We start from the raw sequence: 23,877 nt of genomic DNA, 5'->3' as shown, positions 1-23,877 counted from the left end.
TCCTTGTGTATAGAGTTTCTTATTTGTCTGTATCTATATCTGTCTTGTTGTAGCATGTGACGCTGGCACCTATGGCCCAGGCTGCAGTCAAACCTGTTACTGTCACAATAATGCCACCTGCGACCCTGCTGATGGGAAATGTGAGTGTGGAGCAGGATGGACAGGGAGCAGCTGTGAACAAGGTAGTGTTTTTAACTGTCCTCATGCAATCATCAGAGATGTTTATACTTTCTTTAATCAAAAACATGCTGAGATTTTTCTTATTACATTTAACTGGGGATATCTGATTAACATGTTACTTTAGGAGAGATGTGTATATAATATATGTGACTCTGGACCTCATAAATCACAAGGGTTTACAGCATTTGTAGCAATAGCCAACAATGCATTGTATGGGTCAAAATTATAGATTTTTCTTGTATGCCGAAAATCATTAGGATATTAAGTAAAGATCATGTTCCATTAAGATATTTAGTGAATTTTCTACCGTAAATATATAATTTTTTTATTTTTGATTAGTAATATGCATGGATAAAACTTAATTTGGACAACTTTAAAGGCGATATTATAAATGTTGTGCTTTTTGACGCACCCTCAGGTTTTCAAATAGTTGTATCTCAGCCAAATATTGCCTATCATAACAAACCATACATCAAAGCTTATGTAGTCAGCTTTTAGGTAATGCATGCATCAAACCCTTATGACTGGTTTGTGGTGGTCCAGGGTCATATATATATATATATATATATATATATATATATATATATATATATATATATATACACACACACACACACACACACACACACTTACTTTAGGCATTCCATTATGAAATTATTTAAATGAAATTCTAATCAGTTGACACCTCCAGAATCATGTTCAACTGAAAGTTCACATGAAAGAGAAGATCTTTGTCTGTATTGTATGCATTTGTTTCCCAGAGTGCCCATCCGGTTTCTATGGTGTGGGCTGCCACCAGCACTGCTTGTGCCAGAATGGAGGGTCATGTGACCGAATCAGCGGGCACTGCACGTGTCTAAGTGGACGGACTGGAGTGGCATGTGAACTGGGTGCGACATAAACCAGACATTTCTGATACACAACAGCATTTCTAAAACAAGTCTGTGAAAATATATAGAAACTTTCAGGTGGAAAATGTATAATTTTGTTTTCCACACATCCTGTTTATGTGTTTTTTCCCCCTTTTGTTCAGAATGTGCTCCGGGACACTTTGGCATGGACTGTCAACACAAGTGTGAGTGTGAGAATGGCGGTGTGTGTGATGGACAGAATGGCAGGTGCTCCTGTCCCGCAGGCTGGATGGGCTTGCGCTGTGAGATGGGTAAAAAACATCACTGTGCCTCAGAAGTCATCATAATAAATGTCTTTAAAAACTGACAATAAGGAAGAATATGTATTTTTGCATGACAAAACATATATTTATTCCCATTCTGTGTGTTTTGATCAGCATGTTCTCAAGGTTCATATGGTCCAGGCTGTAAGCAGCAGTGCAGGTGCGATCATAATGCCCCATGTCACCACATCACTGGCACCTGCATCTGTCCTGCAGGCTGGAGAGGGTCGCACTGCGAGAAAAGTAATTTACCCAATGTCTATCTTGTTTGCCCCCTGCTGGTAGATCCAGGGTAACTCATTTGTGCTCTTTCAGTTTGTTTACCTGGTTCATTTGGGAAGCGATGCGCTCAGCGATGTCACTGTCCTCGTGGCACTTCCTGTAACCATGTGACCGGGGAGTGTGGCTGCCCACCTGGGTTTACTGGGAATGGCTGCGAACGAGGTGAGTGGTTATGTCCTGATCTCGTTATGTCTTTGACAGCAGATCAGTTGTTAAAACACTAACCCTGAAGCCCTGGATCTCAAAAGTTGTTGTGTTGCTCTGCTCTGCTCTGCTCTGCAGTGTGTCAGTCAGGTATGTTCGGACTGAACTGTAATCAGGTGTGTCAGTGCTCCGAGGTTCATCAGCTCTGTCACCCCGTCACCGGCGTCTGCTACTGTGCTCCAGGATATCAAGGCAGCAAGTGTGACACAGGTTTGGCCTTCATGAGCTCACCTTCTTTTATCTTAAAAAGTTTTGTACATTCAAGATGAACAGAAAAGATTTGACAGTTTTGGCTAAATGGAAAAAATATATAGTAATTCATTGACAAACAAACCAGACATATCAAATATGCTCTTATTTAATTGTCACAGCTGTTGATTTTTAATAAAACTAATGGTAACACTTAGGTTCCATTTGTTTACATCAGTTAACGACATTAAAAGCATTTATTAATCTTAGTTAATATCAACATTTACGAATACATAATTAAAATCCTAAATTGACTCTGTTAATATTATTTAATTAACACTGTGAACGTTTGTATTTTTCTTAGCTAATGTAAACAAAAATCAATAAATACTGAAATGTGTTGCTCATTGTTAATGTTAGTTAATTAACCAATGTTAAGTAATGGTACCTTACTGTAATGTGTTACCAATCTAACGGATCAATTTTTTATTTTTTTTTTACTTTTATGTCATATTAAAATAAAAACCTTTTTATATGCATGCTTTTATTTTTTATTCGCAATTTACCTTTCAAATGTCTTATTTATATAGATTCTCTTTGTGAAACACAATGTGGAACTTTGTCCCATATCTTAAAATTAATTTTTTTTTTAATAATATTCCATCCATCCATCCATCATCTTCCGCTTATCCGGGGCCAGGTCACGGGGGCAACAGTCTAAGCAGAGACACCCAAACTTCCCTCTCCCTAGCCACTTCTTCCAGCTCTTCCGGGGGGACCCCGAGGCGTTCCCAGGCCAGCCGGGAGACATTGTCCCTCCAGCGTGTCCTAGGTCTTCCCTGGGGCCTCTTCCCGGTGAGACGTGCCTGGAACACCTCCCTGGGAAGGCGTCCAGGAGGCATCCGAAATAGATGCCCGAGCCACCTCAGCTGGCTCCTCTCGATGTGGAGGAGCAACGGCTCTACTCTGAGCTCCTCCCGAGTGACCGAGCTTCTCACCCTATCTCTAAGGGAGCGCCCAGCCACCCGACGGAGAAAGCTCATTTCGGCCGGCTGTATCCGGGATCTTGTCCTTTCGGTCATGACCCACAGCTCATGACCATAGGTGAGAGTAGGAACGTAGACTGACCGGTAAATCGAGAGCTTTGCCTTACAGCTCAGCTCCTTCTTCAACACGACAGACCGGTACAGCGACCGCATTACTGCAGAAGCTGCACCGATCCGTCTGTCAATCTCACATTCCATCCTTCCCTCACTCGTGAACAAGACCCCAAGATACCTGAACTATTCCACTTGAGGCAGGAACTCTTCACCAACCTGAAGTGGGCAATCCACCCTTTTCCGACTGAGAACCATGGCCTCGGACTTGGAGGTGCTGATTCTCATCCCAGCCGATTCACACTCGGTTGCAAACCGTCCCAGTGCACGCTGAAGGTCCTGGTCTGAGGAGGCCAACACGACAACATCATCCGCAAAAAGCAGCGACGAAATCGTATGGTCCCTAAACCGGATACTCTCCGGCCCTTGGCTGCGCCTAGAAATTCTGTCCATAAAAATTATGAACAGAACCGGTGACAAAGGGCAGCCCTGCCAGAGTCCAACATGCACCGGGAACAGGTCTGACTTACTGTCGGCAATGCGAACCAAGCTCTTGCTCCGGTCGTAAAGGGACCGAACAGCCCTAAGTAGGGAGCCGCCGACCCCATACTCCCGGAGCACCCTCCACAGGATGTCGCGAGGAACAAGGTTGAATGCCTTCTCCAAATCCACAAAACACATGTGGACTGGTTGGGCAAACTCCCATGAACCCTCCGGCACCCTGGAAAGGGTATAGAGCTGGTCAAGTGTTCCACGACCGGGACGAAAACCACACTGTTCCTCCTGAATCCGAGGTTCCACTATCGGCCAAATTCTCCTCTCCAGTACCCTGGCATAGACTTTCCCAGGGAGGCTGAGAAGTGTGATCCCCATATAGTTGGAACACAGTCTCCGGTCCCCCTTCTTGAAAAGAGGGACCACCACCCCGGTCTGCCAGTCCAGAGGTACTGTCCCCAACTGCCATGCGATGTTGCAGAGGCGTGTCAGCCAAGACACCCCTCACAACATCCAGAGACTTGAGGTACTCGGGGTGGATCTCATCCACCCCCGGTGCCTTACCACCGAGGAGCTTTTTAACTACCTCGATGACTTCAGCCCGGGTGATGGACGAGTGCTCCTCCGAGTCCCCAGCCACTGCTTCCTCAACGGAACACAAGTCGGTGGGATTGAGGAGATCCTCAAAGTATTCCTTCCACCGCCCGACGATATCCCCAGTTGAGGTCAACAGGTGCCCATCTCTACTGTAAACAGTGTTGGTAGGGCACTGCTTCCCCCTCCTGAGGCGTCGAACAGTTTGCCAGAATCTCTTCGAGGCCAACCGATAGTCTTTCTCCATGGCCTCACCGAACTCCTCCCAGGCCCGAGTTTTTGCCTCTACAACTACCCGGGCTGCAGTCCGCTTGGCCTGCCGGTACCTGTCAGCTGCCTCCGGAGTCCCACTTCTTCAGCTTGACAGCATCCCTTACTTACAGTGTCCACCACCGGGTTCGGGGATTGCCGCCTCGACAGGCACCGGAGACCTTACGGCCACAGCTCCGAACAGCCTCAGCGACAATGGAGGTGGAGAACATGGTCCACTCGGACTCAGTATCTCCAGACTCCCTCAGGATCCGGTCGAAGCTCTGCCGGAGGTGGGAGTTGAAGATTTCTCTGACAGGGGCTCGGCCAAATGTTCCCAACAGACCCTCACAGTACGTTTGGGTCTCCTGAGTCTGTCCAGCTTCCTCCCCCGCCATCAGATCAAACTCACCACCAGGTGGTGATCAGTTGACAGCTCCGCCCCTCTCTTCACCCGAGTGTCCAAGACATATGGCCGAAGGTCTGAAGACACGACCACAAAGTCGATCATCGACTTCCGGCCTAGGGTGTCCTGGTGCCACGTGCACTGATGGACACCCTTATGCTTGAACATGGTGTTCGTTATGGACAAACTGTGGTTAGGACAGAAATCCAATAACAGAACACCGCTCAGGTGTCACTGTCACTGCCCACGTGAGCGTTGAAGTCCCCCAGTAGAACGACGGAGTCTCCAGTCGGAGCACTTTCCAGCACCCCTCCCAGAGACTCCAAGAGGGCCGGGTAGTCCACACTGCCATTCGGCCCGTAGGCACGAACGACAGTGAGAGACCTATCCCCGACTCGGAGGCGCAGGGAAGCGACCCTCTCGTTCACCGGGGTAAACTCCAACACATGGCGGCTGAGCTGGGGGGCTATTAGCAAACCCACTACAGCCCTTCGCCTCTCACCATGGGTAACTCCAGAGTGGTCGAGAGTCCAGCCTCTCTCAAGAAGTGTGGTTCCAGAGTAGAGCTGAAGATCTTTGCCCGAACCCGATGGGACCCGTCGGGACCCGACGGGTTCGGTCGGGTTCGGGCTTAATTTCTATCATCTTACGCGGGCTCGGGCCGGGCTCGGGCTTGCGCTCCCTGTTTGCGAGGTAAACGAGTGGTCATGTGATGTGTTTCGATTAGCGCGAGAAAGATGCGAAAATGAATGCTGAGCAGGTGTAACGGAGGCTTGCCTCTGGTGATTACGTTTTGGTTGCACCAGCAACTAAAGCAAAGTCTGAGCGAGGTGTGGAAAAGTTTTGACCATGTCTATAATGAGAATAATGAGTGAATCATGACGCACCATCAGTGAGCGCAGGAATGCGCTGAGGACATCTACACTGGATTCAATCATTTTCCTCCACAAAAACATGCAGACCTAGACTAATCTCTGTGAGTAAAGGTTTTTCAAATGATAACTAAATATTCATCGAGTCTTAAATGCATAATGTTGACAGAGTATTTACGCTAATGTTGGCATTATTCTTTTATTAAATAAAGCAAATCCGGCGGAGCCTTTATCTTAATTTCATTATTGCCAAATACCCATCTTAATTTAAAATTTATCTTAATTAATTTTTTTTTTTAAATGACTCGTTTTTATTGGTGCGTTGGTCTATTTATAGGTTAAATGAGCCTATGTCTAGAATGCTGAGATGTTACGATGTCACAGAGGACTTATTTTATTTCTTTATTCCAGCTTCCAAGTGATCTAGTCTACGTTAGTTATGAGTAAATTGTGTTAAAACATGAATTAATTACTCATTGTTGACAAAAGGCAAAAGAGCTGTGTGCGTGCGCACATTTGAATAATGTCAGGCTGTAAACGGGTTCGGGCTTTAAAAAAAGCTGTCAATCAATATATACTTGTCGGGCTCGGGCCGAAACCTGTCGGGCTCGGGTCCTGTCGGGCGTAACTTTTAAGGCCCGATTACAGCTCTATTCCAGAGCCCAAGCTGTGCGTTGAGGTGAGGCCGACTATCTCTAGTCGGTACCTCTCGACCTCCCGCACAAGCTCAGGCTCCTTCCCCGCCAACGAGGTGACATTCCACGTCCCTAAAGCCAGATTACGTGTCCGTGTTTTAAATTATATTTCTATACAATTATGAAAATCTAAAAAAGACTAAATATTTACTATGTGAAAAGTATTATTATTAAATGTTTTATATTTGTATTCATATATTTGTAAAAAAATAAAATAAAAAATAATAATCAAAACATTTGGTGATATTTTTGTGTTTTTCCAGTCAATCTGTAATTGTCTAACGATGCAAAAAAGTGTGAAAATTGTATTTAATTATATGTATTTAGGATATAAAAGCTATGAAATTTGCCTTAGCAGGACAAAGGATTATTGTTATTGCAAAAAAAAAAAAAAAAAGAGGCCTCAAAATGGCCTCAAAGAGAAGTTTCAAAGGTGTAAATCCTCATAATTACTGTATGCTGCATGAAGGATGTCTTAACCCTTAAACCTTGTTGTTTTAGAGTGTGCGGTGGGTAATTATGGTCCTAACTGCGAGCAGAGGTGCCAGTGTCTGAATAACGGAGTGTGCAAGACCAGCACTGGCACCTGCACCTGTCCACCGGGATACATTGGACCAAACTGCAATATCAGTCAGTCACACATTTACAGTTTTTCTCTCTTTTTTCTTTATAAAGGTGATTGCTAACAGACTAGTTTCTCTCTAAAGCCTGTCCATCAGGGCGTTACGGGCAGGACTGTGCACGAGTGGCTTTGTGTGGTGAAGGGGCCCGGAGCGATCCGGTCACTGGCAGATGCGTGTGCAAAGCGGGACAGCGAGGGGAAGACTGCGGCAAAGGTCTGACTGTATTCCTGTTAAAAGTGACGGTGAAGGGATTGAGTAATATTTTGCTGAGTTTGTATGAAATAAGCTGATGTAATTATGTCTCAGGTTGTCCTAAGGGCTGGTTTGGGGAGGACTGTGCTCAGTGCTGTAACTGCAGTAATGGAGGACTGTGTGACGCGGTCACAGGAAACTGCACCTGTGGACTGGGCTGGACAGGAGACAGTTGTGATACAGGTCAGCTGATTGTGCACAGTTCACCCCAACATAGAAATTCTGCTGACAAAGCTTGCAATACAATGAAAACACAGTGACACGGATATAAAAATTCAAGCCAAAACTGATAAGCCAATAATTATTTTCAGCTGAAATGTCAAATTCTAAAATAAAAGATTTTTTAAAATATAATATTATTTATGTTTATTAAAATTAATTGTTAATGTGCTATAATAAATATATGAAATTATAAAAGAATGTATAATATAATTGTATTATTTTAAATACAATTTTGTCTAAATAAGATTAAAATGAATAAATTGAAAATAAAAAGTAAAACATTTAAAATAAATTCTAAAATACATATTTTTTTATTTTTATATTATTTGTTTTTTTAAGTGGTTAATGTGCTGTTATAATATATGTAAATATAATGGAATATATATATATATATATATATATATATATATATATATATATATATATATATATATATATATATATATTTTATTAAATACAAATAAAAATAAAATAAAATTATAGAATTATAAAATAAATAAAGAATAAAAAGTAATACATTTTAAATAAATTCGAAAGTAAATGTAATCTATTTTTATTATATTATTTATTAAAATCAGTTGTTAATGTGTTATAATTATAATACAATATGTATTTTATTCTATTAAATACAAAAAAAAAAAAAAAAAAAGTAATACATTTAGGAATTTAACATTCTAATGTATAGTATGAAAAATGGCTTATAAGTTATTAAATTCTGTTCAAACATGTTGTTGTGTTGATCAGAGTGTCCCAGAGGCCGATATGGGGCCAACTGCAGGGAAATATGTTATTGTAAAAATAACGGCACCTGTGACAGAGTGACGGGCGAGTGTCGCTGTCCTCCTGGGTATTACGGACATCTCTGTGAACATGGTGAGAAAACACAGCACCTGTTTCATCTAATCAAACCACTGCACCCTGACCAATTTAGCCAGTTATTTAATGATTCAATGTTTTTTTCAAAAGCATGCCCTGTTGGTTTCCATGGACATCGCTGCCAGCTTTTGTGTGACTGTCGTGCCAATGCACCTTGTGACCCTGGAACTGGCCGCTGTCTCTGTCCTCCAGGATATCAAGGACTCCTCTGTGATAGAGGTGCAGAGGAGCTCTTGTGTGATGTGGATTATAAATTATATATGATTAATACATTATATGAGATTATATATATATATATATATATATATATATATATATATATATATATATATATATATATATATATATATATATATGTTTGTGTTTCAGAGTGTGATCCAGGTACATTTGGGCCTAATTGTGTCCATAAATGTGACTGTGACGAAGACACACCATGTGACCCTGTCAGTGGCAGGTGTCTGTGTGCACCTGGGAAAACGGGATCTCACTGTGATATAGGTAAGCCTTCCACCAAATTTGAGTCATTTGATTTATATTTTATTTGATCATTTATTTAAAAATATATTTTTAAATTCCTACCAGACTGTGGAGTGAATCAGTTTGGGCCTGACTGCTCAGAGAGATGTGAATGTCACAACGGAGGTCAGTGCAATCCACGCAATGGACGCTGCACCTGTCTCAACGGTTGGGTCGGACCAAGCTGTCGACAGGGTAATTTCACTGGTAGTAATTCAAAGTAACCTTCACATTTTACTGCAAGCTCAAATAATAATCATTGTCTTTATAACAGGGCTCACGTCTAGTCAGAGAACTAGCAGAAGCAAAAGGAAGGACTCCGAATCAGGATAGCAGTCCCACTCAGTTCACTAACAGACACACAGTTTCACTGACTGTAAACTCACCTGGCTTCAATTTGTGACTGGACTATTTGCTAAAATGGAAGCCTTTGTAGCAGTTTTTTTTATTTTTAAGATCTTTGGATTAAGGTCCAAACCATCAGATGACTCGGACTAGGAAAAACTCAGATGGAGTCAATAAATGATATACTTTCTCAACGAAAAGTGGACAACATAAAGTCCAACATGAAGGAGAAGACTATTCATATTGAATTTCCTCATGGATTAGGAACAATTCAAAGGAGCTTTTTCAGCATCAGTTCTGCTCAGGGAGAATGAACTTCCTGATGACTTCAGTTTATCTCTAATCAAGAAAAGCACCAAATCAAGGCCCTGGCTTCACCTGGAACTGAGCTGAATCCCGGTAACACTGTGATCTTAAACAAGGGCCTTAAAGGAACAGTGCACTCAAAAATCAAACTTCTGTTGTCATTTATGTAACTTCATGTTCTATGGTTTGGTACCCATTTAACCCCAGGGTTTTTTTTTTCTTGAGTGGGAATTTTTGGAATACTTCTATTAAAGGTATCTTACATCTTTCATTATGAATATTTTAAGTAATAATTTCTTTTAAGACTTTAGGTAGAATGTTGCACAAAATTGAGCAGATTTGTTACTACGGTGTACAATATTTGGATGTTGACATACTGTCCATATTTCAAAATATTTCAAGTAATACAAAAATATGAAACTGGAGTCTTTTTTTCTGTTTGTTTTTAACCTGTGTACATATTGTATGAATGTAAGTTTTCATCTGTGAATTCTTGTGTACAATTTTATTTTACAGATAACTGTACTGTCAACATTATAATCACTATGTTTCCTCTTATACTAAACCAGTGTTTTGTTATTTTAGGGTTTGTGCAGAAAACTGATTTATTTTTGTACAGTACCATCTCACATAACTATGGATATTGTAAAGTGTGATTTGCATTCTCAATTAACTCAAAAGAAAATGTATATTTCAATATTTCTGCAGCTAAGCCAGGGCCAAAGATAGCACTTAAAAGCTTGTTTTCTCAGCAGCCATGGCAAACACGGTTGATGCTTTTTCTTTGTTTTTGTAAAGGCTGTTTTTCAGGAAGCTTACAAATGTTTTATTCATGGTTAAAGGTCTGTAAGGGGTGTAGAAATAGGCTTTTCATTTTTTAAGTTTTTTTTTAAATACCTGCAGTTAAATAATTTAGATATTTCATATGCTGTTCTGTGTGCATTCTTAAGGAGTTTAACAGGCAGAAATAATCAAAAGAATATTGACATTGCTTTGCAATTTGCACATCATTAAACTAGAATGATTTACCAAAAAAAAGGGGGAGGGGGGTGACATTGAACTGGTACTTTTTTCAGTTTTCCAGAACAAAATACTTTGTTTTTATAAAGAAAAAGCATATACATATATATATATATATATATATAATTTTTTTTTTGCTCTTAAAAATGTTTGTTGTACACTTAACCATTCAATAAATGTATTCATTGTATGGTCTTTAAACACATAAAAAATACAAAGACTAAATTAAAGAATTTTAGAATAATTTATTTTCAGTTGTCTGAAGCTGTACATCTTTTTTTTTCTTCAAGCACAATGACATAAGCAATAATTGCCAATGGAAAAATAAATGAAGGCAAATGTGATAATGGTCATTAAGACCAGTATAGTATGTATATATTTAGATTATCTACATGTTATCAAACCATTCAATTATGTATCTACAGAAATCAGCATAACTTAATGCATATCTGTAACAATAATGGTCATATTACAGTTAACAAATGTCATAATCATAGGTCATACCAAAAAAACCTATCTATTCTTATCAATCAAATCAGCTTCAAAACATCAGATTTCCTGTACATAGTTAATATGGACAATAGACAATATTGGAATAATTTTACAGCAAAGTACTCAACTTGGGCTCATTCGACAACAACTTTATCCTTGCAGAAAAATAACAACTGTACACCAACAATTTCTCATTCAATGATATTTCTCCTCCACATGACTAAACTGATAAAACTGTCTCAATTTGACAATCTAATTACTGACAACATATTAAACCACTAATGTCTTATATGATAGATGCAGTCTAACAACATACTAATGACAAACATAAGGAACTTTACAATGACCCTCAGTTAAAAGCAACGTCTTCCACTTCTATCAAAGCCTATGGTCTTTGGTTAAAGTGTTACTTCAAAAAGCCTTACAGATATTATTAATAATCTCTCCCCTTTTTTTCGTTTAAACAGTATGTTTGTATTTCCTCTCTTAAGACTCAATGTAGCTCAGATGACAATCAAAACCCTTATAAACTGCATTACATTCCAACTATAGGTCAACACTTTCATACCCAAACAAGAGTAAGCATTGTTCTACACTAAAATAGGCCATTATTAAAATGTATTAATATGTACATGCAGACAGCTGTAATGCAACTTCTTGAAGATTAAATTCAGTAAAACATCCATTCATATTAGAGTGTGAGAATATTTTTCACTGCCTTGATATGTTATGAATTTATTTTGGTATTATTTTAAAGTGAATAATTATGATGACATATAAATTACTCCATTAAACCTTTGTTACAACTACCAGCTTATGCTTACCATTCACTACTGACTGTTTTAAAATGCCATAATGCATAGCCTAAATTATCCTATTGGCAATCTAAGATTTCCTTATTTCTCAATAAGGCAGTCTAGTAACTCTCAGACAGCAAATTAACACTCCTAATAATTGGCTTTAGTTCAGAAAGGTCTAAGATTTCATTTACCAGTTTTGTAGATACATCTGGAATAATGTTTTATGGAAAACACATGCAAATATTTTATACTAAGTAGAAAAGATCCACTGCCTTGCAAACTATTAATAACTATCAAAAGCAATAGTTACTTAATTATTATTTTTTTTTAACGGAGTACACGTGTAGTGATGTATTTCCAGCCCGTAGAGGGCGCCATTGGACAAAAATAAAATAAATAAACAAATAAAAATATAACTTGAGACTCGCACAACGACATATACAGGAGGACAACAAACATTAAACATAACAAGGTAAAACTGATAAATAACAACAAATAATAAAATCTTAAATTATTGATGCCTTAAAAAATCGTTTAGCCTTGTCTTGTTTAAACACTGGCAGACTGAAAAATAAAATCCAGTCCGCTCAAAATGATTTTGGTAACAAGCATTAAAATATATAAATAGTAACAGATTTCCACACACATCCAAATCGACTTAAAATACACAACATTAAGGCATAAAACACTGAGCACATATGATGAGTACCAAAAAGCATTTTAAACAAGAAGTCACGTGATCAAACGACCTTATACACGTGGTTTGGATGGAGCTAAATTTCTTTGGTTTCAGCTCGACGAAGCGATGACAAATGAGCACACAGACCACCACTCGACCACCGTCTGTTCTAGGTCATTTACTTCTTAGTTCTTACATGTAAAAAGAACGTTGGGTTTACAAACACTTTCAAATATTGCACATTTGTTGAGGCCTGTATTTAATGTCTATATTTTTGAAGGTCTCACAACCCAAGCTTTGTATCATGTGTAACTCTACAATAGCTTCCCCTTCTATGTGTAAAACTAAAACACAGCCAGAAATGATATAGTAAACAAGCACTATATTGGCTAACAATTTCGATATGAAACTAGAGATGAGTAACATCCAATGCCTTATTTAGTTTATACAGTCATGAAACTAAATGAATACTTTTCTGCATTCATTACTTCCTGTGAGCATATGCAAATGTATTTGTTTTCCAAAATGTAGGGAAAAAAGCACGTGCCAATGCTAGTGGATCTCATGCATTTCTAGACTAAGTACAAATTGTGGATCTCTAATACTGTACTACTTCAAAGGGGAGGAGGAAGCGAGCCCGTGCGCTTGATTTCAGTGGTTTCCTGGAGTGGCCTTCTGCTTATTGAGCCAGCCTAGCTGATTTGTACGTGAGCATGCTTCCCTTCTGCCCGTGCGGATCTTGGCCTATTATCAGGCTAATGTCGGCAGACTCCATGGACTGTAGTGTGCGAGTTGGCGTCTCCTGCAGGACCTGTGACAGTGCTGGTCCCATGTGCCAATGTTTTTTTCAGTCAGAGTTCAGAGAAAGAAGCAGGTCGACACAGCGTCACTGGCTTTCCTTTTAAGACCGGTAGTCCTTTTTACTGTAGGGCTTGTTGCCCAGGATACTGTCCACTTCATGTATAATTGATGATGATAATTTTGGAAGAACCTGGAAGAACGTTGGGTTGAAGTTTAATGTGTGTTTTTTATGTTACAAATGTATTAATATGTTGGCTAAAAACAAGCACCTAATTTTTTTTATTTATTTTTTTTATGTTAAGTTTTCCATTTTTGCCTTTTCATAATTTATATATTTTTATTTAATGTTGGGAGAGCAACATGCATCAACCATCAAAACATGAAAACGAGAAGCTTTTGAGGGCTCCTTGTGGTTTTCTGACAAAATAAAATATGATTGTTTAACATTTAAACATTTTGAAATTAATACAATCAGTATATTCATTATACTTTAAAATAAAATCACTATTTCACTAATAATAATTATAATGCAATAACAAAACAGTAGTACAATAGTAATAGTAATATAATAAAATACACTATTTTATACTATTACAATAGTAATATTCATTTTTTATTCAGTAATCAAATTCAATATTTAATAATAATATAATAATAATAAAAGAGGTTAATGTTTGTGTGTGTCATGAGCTTTTTCTAGGCTTTCAAGTGGCGTTGAGGTACATTTATAAACTTGTAAAATTATAAAATATTAAAATTATAAAATATTGATTGGCTTAAATATTTGCTTAAGCAATATAGCCCTGACAATGATCTGTAATGAAAAATAAATCAATTCAGTCAAAATTATTTTTGTTATTACATAATACATTACATATTTGCATTTATATTTTATTTATATATCAGAATTTCTGTTGTGAACAGTGAAATCTCATCATTAAATGTAAAAATTCTTTAGCTTAAAACGTAAAACGTAAAAATTACGTAATGCTAATCTTTACAGCGTGTTACATCACACTGTTGTGCGATTGCAGTTAGCGAAAACCTCCCTGTTTCATCAATTGTTTTTTCTGTTAACAGAATGAAACGCTATGTTCATGTTCATGTATGAATCCTGCTGCGAGAGGCTCACCTGAATGGCTCCTATGTTCTCCATCAGCTGCTCAGTGCTGGAGGCCCCCAGCAGCACACAGCTCACCCCCTCATTCCTCAGACACCACGCTAGAGACACACCAAAGCACAGACACTTCACATCTCTCTAAACAGTCCACAGAAAGAGTCTAGAACTGTAAATGTGAAAAGCCATTTGAAAGCTCAACCAGAAATCTGGCCTCAGGCAAAGAGCTAATTCTCTAGATATTAGATTTTCTAAGGAGAGATGAAAGCAATTTAGGCCTGTGTGCTTTTTATATAACCAACAATGTCAGAACAGCAAACGGCAAAAAGACAGAGGTAGGTGTACTTGACAGAGTGCTAACATCTGTGGCCATTAAATATGAACTAAGCAGTTACTGCTGAAGCAAGTGCATTATAAACTATAATCAAGTGCCAAACAATGTGTATCTGGTCTGCAGTTACCACATGCTGTTACTCTGACCTTTACTGCTCTACTAAATAAGGTTAAATACATGATTATTGTGGATAAGCTGAAGCTACACATGGAAATCTGATCTAAAATGTTGTAATTATCTATGCTGTTTCCCCTTTAATGAATGATAGTCATCGGTTGATTGTTTTATTTGCTTAATGTGTTTACACAACTAGGACAAATTCCTGGACTAACATCACTTGTTGTTCCTGTAAAACAAACACTGACCTCTGTGCTTCTGGGACAGGTTTAGCATTACACATTGGCATATATCTGAATTTTAGTCTGGTCCATATTACAACTTATTTTGGCCAAGAACAGCTCACTAAGCCAGGAAGAGACCACCTGAATAACAAGTAATAATGCAAAGAGCCACAGATAACCCTGCCTTACACTCTGAAATACACCTTTCAAAGGAAGGTAGAGAAATCCGTCATTGGGGAGGCATCCTCTTAAAAGGGACACTTTTGTATACCCCTAGGGTCTGCATTAGTACTTTAAGTGTACATTTTAATATATATTAATAGTACATTTTAGCACTGCTTGAAAAAGGGACACCCCAGTGACAGCTTTTTAACTTTTTTAACATTTGTATACTATGCAAAAGATAAGAAATCAGCATTTCATTATAGTCACTTTACATCCAGAGAGGAATTCTTATGGATATCTAGTTTTCTTACTACTAAAGGCTGGAATATATGACATGATTTTAAAACCTGAACAGATTTTAACACACTGGGAATCATACACTTTCTGTGCACATACAGAGTAAATTAAAGATCACACACTACAAACTGTAGTCTATTTCCATCACGCACTATACAATTTTTTTTTGTCAATACCAATTGCCCAAAATCTGCATACTGTCTCTGACTTTCACCAACTAGAATTGACTCCTCTGAGCAAAAGCTGTCCAATGTATTCCTGCATTAAGTGCCTTAAAGGGATAGTTCACCTAAAAGTGAAAATTACCCGATTGTACACTCACCCCCAAGCCATTCTAGATGTATATGACTTTCTACTTTCAGACAAATTCTATTGTAGCTGTATTAAAAAAAAAAAAAAGTTTTGACTCTTCCGATCTTTATAATGGCAGTGAATGGGGCTTGAGATTTTGAAGCCTAAAAAAGTGCATCCATCAATCATAAAAAGAGCTCCACATGGCTCTGGGAGTTAAAAAAACAACATCTTTAACTTAATCTGTAATAAATGTCACTCTCTTGTGAACGTGCATACGACAGTTAATGGAAGCTAGAGAATATTGTTCATAAAGTTTCAAAAAAGAATATTTTTACTTATGCAAATGCATCTCTTCACTTCAGTGGGCCTTTATTGACCCCCTAGGGTTCAATAAATACGTTTTTGCCGTGTGGAGCAAGATTGCGTTCATTTGGAAGAAGAAAGTCATATACACCTAAGATGGGTTGAGAGTAAATCATGGGATAATTTTCGTTTTTGGTTGAACTATCCCTTTAAGCTAAACATTTAAGGCACTTACGACTTTTTAAGACTTCAAGCATGGACCAGTTCAAATGAATTAACCAGCATTACTTAATATGGCAATATTGCTCAACCAAACCTTATCCCATGGCATCAGGTGAATGGAATGAAACCTCTGATTGGTTGACAGAGTTCAGGAACAGAAACAGACATTTAACAGACACAAGATTGCCAACACAAGACCCCAGACAGAAGCAGGAGACGAGGACACACAGCCTGTCCTGAGCTCCAGGCAGGCAGACAGACAGACAGACAGAAAGAGAGAGAGCGGCAAGGCCCTGGTAGTATTACCGATGGCCAGCTGGGGCAGCGTGCAGCCCAGCCGCTCCGCAATGGCCTGCAACTCTTTCAGCTTCGCCTGCTGACGGCGGCCTTCCTCACTCAGGATCTTGTCCTTCAACCACTGGTAGCCCTGTTTCAAACAGACAGCACACCTGCTCAGAGAGCCACACACCACCGGCTGATGAGCCACAGGAATAGCTGCTGGAAATTCATTGTGTTTGTGAAGTAATGATGGAATGGATGATATCTGCACACACAGCCACAGGAACATGTTTTATGAGCGGGTGCTGATGGGATATGATGGGTGCCGGCTGCCTAAAGGTGGAAAACATCATACGTCTCAAACCTTTGCTCAGCTGATCAAACTCTCACAAGAAATAGGACAGGGCTATGTTGTAGACATTCATAATTACTCATTAAATGATAGTTGTATAATGTTATAATTAATGCTACTTGCTGCTAGACGGAAGCACATCTCATAAAAAAATTAAAATTATTGCCATTTTTGTTTTTCATGGATCACACAAAAGGTAACGTTTTAAAGAATTTTCACAAAATTTTAATAGTTGGGAAGATTTTGTGTTTTTGAAAAAAAAGTCTCTCTTGCTCACCAAGACTGCATTTATTTGATTCATTAAGTGCAATAAAATTTTTATATTATGAAATATTATTACAATTTAAAATAATTGTTTTCTATTTTAATACAAATACAAATGTCATTTATTCATGTGATGGCAAAGCTGAATTTTCAGCATCATTACTTCAGTCTTCAGCGTCCTTCAGAAATCAGTCTAATATAATGATTTGGTGGCCAAGAAAAATAACTTTGTTGAAACTGAGATACATATTTATCAGGATTTTTTGATGAATAGAAAGTTCAAAAGGTATGGCATTTGTTTAACAACAATATAAATGTAATCTTTAACGTCACTTTTAAACAACTAACCCCAAACCTTTAAATGATAATTTAGATTTTTTTTAGTGTAAATAATAGTAGAATAACAATTTTGGGGGTGATATTTCAAAATGATTAACAAGCACAAAACTGTAAAATACTTAATCTATTATTAATATATTAATTTTAAACTATTTTGAAAATATGCATATTAGTTTTCATATTTTGAATACTTTTCAGTGGAATATGTCCAGTATACAGATTTTTTGCTTCCATATTTATTTCTAATCATGTTAACCATGTATTATCATGCTAATTAAGTATATCTACAAATGTTCATGTATGCATCAGATGAATCTGATATGGGAATGTTGAGAATGTGGTGCAGTCTACTTGCATCTGTATGTATTATTATGCATACAATGCAATGTACAGTACAGTAAATCAAATCTTTCAGAAATCAAAAGCACTCAATAGCTGTGCATAAAGTTATGTATGTAAAGCCACTATATATCACAGCAAAGAAAAGAGAATAAACACAAAGTCTTTGCATTCATCTAAACACAAGTGTGTAGATGAGTTGGATCACTTCACAATCCAAAGTGACAGAAAAATAATCCCAAAATACAAACGAAAACTCAAGCCAGGCCTTCATTTAAAACACACACAGTCATCAATGAAGACCACCACCAAAAACAGCCAGGACAGACCAGAACAAACACCGAGGAATACCTTGAGAGAGGCTCTGGAATAAGGAGGCACACCGCTGTCATACTTCCCTGAGATGATTCCACAGGCCAGCGGAGACCACGTCATGGCTCCCACACCTGCACAAATCAACCAGCCACCATTACAACAACTCTGTTACTTCATTGCATTTTCGGGCGCCTGCATGAAAAATAACATTTCTCTAGCAAAAACACACACACCTATTTTATGGAAGAGTTCAGGCAACTGTACTTCCACTTTTTCTCTCTGAAACATGTGATATTCGGCCTGCTCACAGACAGGTGGGATCAAGTTAAACTGTCGCGCCACAGAGTAGGCCTCCTGAAAAACACACAACAATACACACAGTTTCACAGCTGCTCATAATAGAAACAAATCCATTTATATGTGTGTGCAGATTTCTTTATCATCAAAAGTATGATGTTTTACAAGAAAATACTATTTTAACTTTCTTTGAAAGGGTGAAACAATTCACTGTGCTTTCAAACCCACCATAATCTCCATGGAGCTCCAGCGGGACGTGCCCCAATACATGGCCATTCCCTGGTTAATCACATGGGTCATCGCTCGCACCGTCTCTGCCAATCACAATATTAATTATCAAAGTCTGGACAACACTCAGATATTGAGGGACCAAGGAACAAAAGCAGATGTGATCAGAGAGTATCTGAGAGATAGTAAGATGTCCGCAATACACCTAGCTAGTAAAGAACAAGGACGAACATATCAGTAAAGTAATGGAAGTGGAGCAGAAGTACAGAAGCAACAAAGGCCATTATTCATATTTTCTTTATACAAAGTGACAGGGCATTAAAACTGGCCTGAAGGTTATGCATGTTATAGTAACTCTACTCAAAAGAGTTTCTCAGTGGGTGGAAAATAAATCAGAATTTGACTCCGGACTGCATGACATCTCCACAAGGCTGCATTTCATTGACATTTAGCAGAAGAGCAGTTTTCCACGGTCCAGCCTACAATCTACTTCATGTCATGAGATTATTATACACTGCTGAACATACCCAATCATGAGAAAAGAACCAGATAAAATGGATTAAAAAACTGTTAATAATAGCAAACATTGCATTAATTTAAAAAGAATTAGCAGGTCTCCATCCTTCAGACTTAGATTCTCAAGTTTCGATTAGCAACATTTTAAAGGATTCCTTGTTTAAAAATGCATTTTGTGGGTCTTTGTCATCTCTCCAGTCTCTTTTTTTTTTTATAAACCCACATTAGATGTCAATATATGTGTTCCTATTCACATAGTTTACGGTTACACATTTCTGTATTTTATACAGAAATTCCCACATATTAAACTGCAAAAAAAGAAAATATCCACTGAAATAGACAAGCACAATCAAGAAGGTCATATGACAAATCATCCAATTATTTATTACTATTATTTAGTAAGGAAAACACTGCAGGCAGGAAAGGACAGCATTCACAAACCTCTAGTAAATTACATTTCCAATCTGTACTAACATAGAGTATGAAGAAAACATATGGTAGAATTTTTGCAATTTACCAGTAACAGAATATGTTTTTTTTTTTTAAGATTTGTGAATAATATCAGTGTGAACAATTAGTAGAAAAAGAGAAAATATAAAAAATGACAGACGCATGCAAAAAAGAAAGTAGCCTCTTGCAGTAATAAGATATTTGCATGCAGGGAAGCAGCGGACACTGCAGTCAATCATCTTGCAAAAAATTATTAATATTTTTTACTGATTTTAAAAAAAATCCAAATATTAAGCTAAAGCTTAGTATGAGCAGAAGCAAGTTAAAGTGTTTAATTATATTTAATTATTTACATTTCATTATAATATGAGTAATATATGCAACTGTATTTATGTCTGAACTGACAGAAAAAATAAAACAACAAGCAAAGCCCAAATATTGATCCGGTCGACACCTACATAAGTGCATTTCTAGGAAAAATGAATAGCGGAGAAGATATTAAAATGGAATGAATGGTAAATATTCAACAACAACAAAAATTGATAAAATGGATTAAAAAAAGACACTACAATCACGGGTCAGTAAGATGCAATGACCTTCTCCAAATTTGACTTGCAAGATGGACAGGATAGTCAAAGAAATCAATCATTCTACGGCATACAAGGTTTAATAGGAGCGTCTGGAAATCTTCAGCATTTTATGGACAAAGTCAGGTTTCTCACACCAGGAAAAGAGGGCAAACTATCACAAATCAAAGCCATAAAATGCTTTTGGAGACAGGAGGTCAAAACTCTCACTGAGGGTACCATGTACCTTCTATGATGAATGTTCTTGATTTTGAAGTGTTAAATGGATCTCCTGGTGATAAACAAACAAACAAAAGACTGTGAAAAGAGGTTTACCAACCAGCAAATGGAATGAAATAGGCAAAAAAATAAATAAATAAAGTGCAGCAAAACTGGACCAGAGTGGATTCTGCAAATCATCAGCATCAGGCTTAGTCTCAATCTTTCCACATACTCCTCATACAGTAGCTGTACAGCATGGTATCATCACAGTTTAGTCAAGTTAGGCTCAATTAACAGCATTTGTAAGATCTCGTTAACCTCAACATTTCATTTCCCATCCCTCATTTTCTAAAAAAAAAAAAAAAAAAAAAAATAGATAAACATGACAAAAATAGACGTTACACTGAGGAAGTTACAATGGAAGTGAATTGGACCCAGGTTTGGAGGGTTTAAAGACGAATGCGAAGCTTATAATTTTATAATGGCACTTAGTTGAATTCTTCTCTTAAAACGCAAGCATTATTTGAGCTGCTAAGTTGTTTAGATCAGCATTTTGGGAGTATTTTAACATTCCATTTAACTTCCATTATAAATACCTCACTGTAAGCCAGATCTTAGCCCTTGTTTTAATGAAAAAGAGGAACAAATCAAAATGAAAATGATGCACTAAATGATATCAACTGAGCTTAACTTGAATTGACCTTGTATTCATTTAATATCTCAGCATTCTTTAGGAATGGTGAAATAATTAACCTAAAATCTTTCAGTCATGCTGCTTCAGTTGTTTAGCCCTCTGAACTATTGCTTCTATAATCAAAGATCTACTACGACGATATGTAGATGTAATAGTCCACTTAATGCGTTTGCAAAACTCTCCAAAGCAAAAGCATGCACTCTTCCTCAACTAAATTACAACTGGATTCAGCCATTAAATGCATAATAGATGCAACTGCTGTGATGCAAACTTGAATCATCTTGACAGCACACTTAGACAGCATGCTCCATTCACTGCTCAATGTTCCGAGACAGACATTTCATTACTCCAACTGACATAGGTTAATACAAAATAAATGGGATGATTAGACTATTTTTGGAACTTTTGCACCTTAAAGTTTAAACAATTCTTTGCCATGTGCTTGATTTCTGTTATTAGTTGCTATGATATAGTCCCATGCTTCCGTGCAAAACAATTAAGTGAGCCATTCCAGTGCTGGGTAAGATGCAAAAACTATCCCGAGGTCCCATCAAGCACACCTACCTTCCATTGGCGTGTTGGGGTCAGGTCTGTTAGCAAACACCACGTCCACATACTCTAACTGAAGTCTCTCCAGCGATGCCCTTAGACCTGAAAAACAAAGACTATTTAAAGCTGAAATGTGCTTTATTATTTGAACTACATTACTCGTTCCATTTATCTAACTCATGAATATATTTAACAAGACTTACCTTCTATTATGTGCTTTCTGGACAAGCCTCTCTCAGTTTCTGCTCTGAAAAACAAACAAGAATGTGACATTAAAGTATGCCTGAAGTGAACTGAAGAAGCTTACTGGATGTGGAAGTCAGCATGATGTAAATTTACCTCTGTTTTCTAAAGGTTTGTTATTGAACTCAGGGTGAACGATTCTTTAATTATTTAGAAAAAATGTCAGCTTGACCTTCCGGCGAAATGACGGACTACTCTCTGGTGATGTATGTCAGACTTCTCCAATCATTTCGTCAGTATAAATCCAGCATTCAGATCTGCCTTCATCCAATAAACAAATGATGCACAGTCCCCATCCATTTTTTTAAATAATACACTCAAATATATGTGACAATACAGAAGAAAACATCTATTGCTGCTTCTATTTCATAGTAAATTGTGCAGTTGTGCACACATAATAATCTGTGATCCTTCTCAGGTAAATTTAATAAAAGTCACATTTATAATGGCCACTGATTCTGTATGTGAGACTAATTAATATCAAACTGTAAGCACAGTGGAAATTTAAACCCATTAATGTTTGATGGTGACCTCACATCAGTGCTCATCTCTGGCCTTTAATTTGCCCTGAGTGAAAGAGCACAGCTCAGAGGGGGGATTCGACCTGGATCGTTCTCCAGTGAGGGTCTGCAGCACTTCCCTTACTATATCCCACACACAGCTTCACTCGCACTCCTATGAAAGAGACTATCATTAAGCTGCTTCCCCTGTTGCTCTCACAGCCAGTTATGAATCATCATTAACCTCTTTCTGACACACACACACACACACACACACGTATAAGCACAGCACAGCACTTACTTTCCACCCCAGTATATCTTGGTGGTGATGACCAAACTGGAACGTCTATGAAACACAGGAGACAAAGTGGTTGAAAGCGAAACAAAGGCAAGGACGGGCCACACATCACGAGGATTGATGGGTAAACAATGGTGTCAGTTTAGGCTGCAGGAAGTTACACTGTAGTCTTGTTAGTGAGAAGTGCAGGAACCACTGTATTTGAACATCATGACCAGGGCTTTACATTTTTTTTCAATTCAATTAAATCCAAAGTCCTGTATATATTATAATATATTGTATTTTATTTAATTATAATGAAATAAATCTAATAAAAAATAAAACATTTTTAAATCTATTAAAAATATTTTTAAACCTAATTTTAAATACTGACAACTTTTTTAGTTCATTTGCATGATTTATTCAATTTTAATTAAACTGTATTAAAAAAAAAACAAGCCTTGGTGAACATTTCAAACCCTAGATGTATTAACATATTTGAATAACAAATAAAATACAGATTTATTATAAATAATAATACAATATTATTATAAATAAAAGTATATTTATATATATATATATATATATATATATATATATATATATATATATATATATATATATATATATATTTATATATATATATATATATAAAATCATTAAATGTATTACAATGTTAACCCTAAAATAACAATTATTTTATAATAAATATAATAATTTTTAATTTACATATCTTTTCCGTTAAAGAAAATTACACTTTTTTTTGCAGAAGATTATTTAATAAGTGGCTTTTGTAGAATTTTCATGCTGAAATATTCTCCTCTCCCAAGAGAAGACTTTTTGAAAACATGATACTGCAGTCATGCCGTGTATCTAAAAACTGGCAAAAACCTGTGTCCAAAATTAGGCATCTTTCCCCGGGGGGAAGTGGCTTTTCGCCTCAGTGCTTGCATACAGTGAATGGTAGGATGAATATAAGTTAATGTCCCCTTAAGTGCAAATTCC

At 37.5% G+C, this 23,877-nt stretch overlaps 2 protein-coding genes across 3 annotated transcripts in view; one reads left to right on the top strand and one right to left on the bottom strand.

Moving 5' to 3' along the window:
- Nucleotides 1-10,841, top strand: part of LOC127957606 (multiple epidermal growth factor-like domains protein 6) — a 14,276-nt gene extending 3,435 nt beyond the window's left edge. The window contains exons 5-18 of the mRNA XM_052556225.1: nt 14-182; nt 942-1,070; nt 1,214-1,342; nt 1,469-1,597; nt 1,670-1,798; nt 1,919-2,050; nt 6,939-7,067; nt 7,145-7,273; nt 7,367-7,495; nt 8,279-8,407; nt 8,501-8,629; nt 8,780-8,908; nt 8,993-9,121; nt 9,201-10,841. Coding sequence (XP_052412185.1) covers nt 14-182; nt 942-1,070; nt 1,214-1,342; nt 1,469-1,597; nt 1,670-1,798; nt 1,919-2,050; nt 6,939-7,067; nt 7,145-7,273; nt 7,367-7,495; nt 8,279-8,407; nt 8,501-8,629; nt 8,780-8,908; nt 8,993-9,121; nt 9,201-9,259 — 1,779 coding nt within the window. The 3' untranslated portion in view covers nt 9,260-10,841. The remainder of the gene's footprint in view (nt 1-13; nt 183-941; nt 1,071-1,213; nt 1,343-1,468; nt 1,598-1,669; nt 1,799-1,918; nt 2,051-6,938; nt 7,068-7,144; nt 7,274-7,366; nt 7,496-8,278; nt 8,408-8,500; nt 8,630-8,779; nt 8,909-8,992; nt 9,122-9,200) is intronic.
- LOC127958160 (voltage-gated potassium channel subunit beta-2-like) overlaps nt 10,828-23,877 on the bottom strand; it is a 27,030-nt gene continuing 13,980 nt past the window's right edge. Inside the window, exons 6-15 of one of the 2 annotated variants that reach the window (XM_052556959.1) lie at nt 22,897-22,941; nt 22,056-22,099; nt 21,868-21,954; nt 20,635-20,679; nt 18,856-18,941; nt 18,564-18,684; nt 18,367-18,461; nt 16,749-16,869; nt 14,502-14,590; nt 10,828-13,559 (exon numbers count right to left, since the gene is read on the bottom strand). In XM_052556959.1, the coding sequence (XP_052412919.1) occupies nt 13,470-13,559; nt 14,502-14,590; nt 16,749-16,869; nt 18,367-18,461; nt 18,564-18,684; nt 18,856-18,941; nt 20,635-20,679; nt 21,868-21,954; nt 22,056-22,099; nt 22,897-22,941 (823 nt within the window). In that variant the 3' untranslated portion in view covers nt 10,828-13,469. The remainder of the gene's footprint in view (nt 13,560-14,501; nt 14,591-16,748; nt 16,870-18,366; nt 18,462-18,563; nt 18,685-18,855; nt 18,942-20,634; nt 20,680-21,867; nt 21,955-22,055; nt 22,100-22,896; nt 22,942-23,877) is intronic. The other variant, XM_052556960.1, reaches the window with a different exon arrangement.

The sequence above is a fragment of the Carassius gibelio genome, chromosome B5 (assembly GCF_023724105.1).
Source record: "Carassius gibelio isolate Cgi1373 ecotype wild population from Czech Republic chromosome B5, carGib1.2-hapl.c, whole genome shotgun sequence".
NCBI classification, from domain to species: Eukaryota; Metazoa; Chordata; class Actinopteri; order Cypriniformes; family Cyprinidae; genus Carassius; species Carassius gibelio.
Note: the sequence above shows the minus strand (reverse complement) of the source record. Positions and strands in the feature narration are given on the sequence as shown.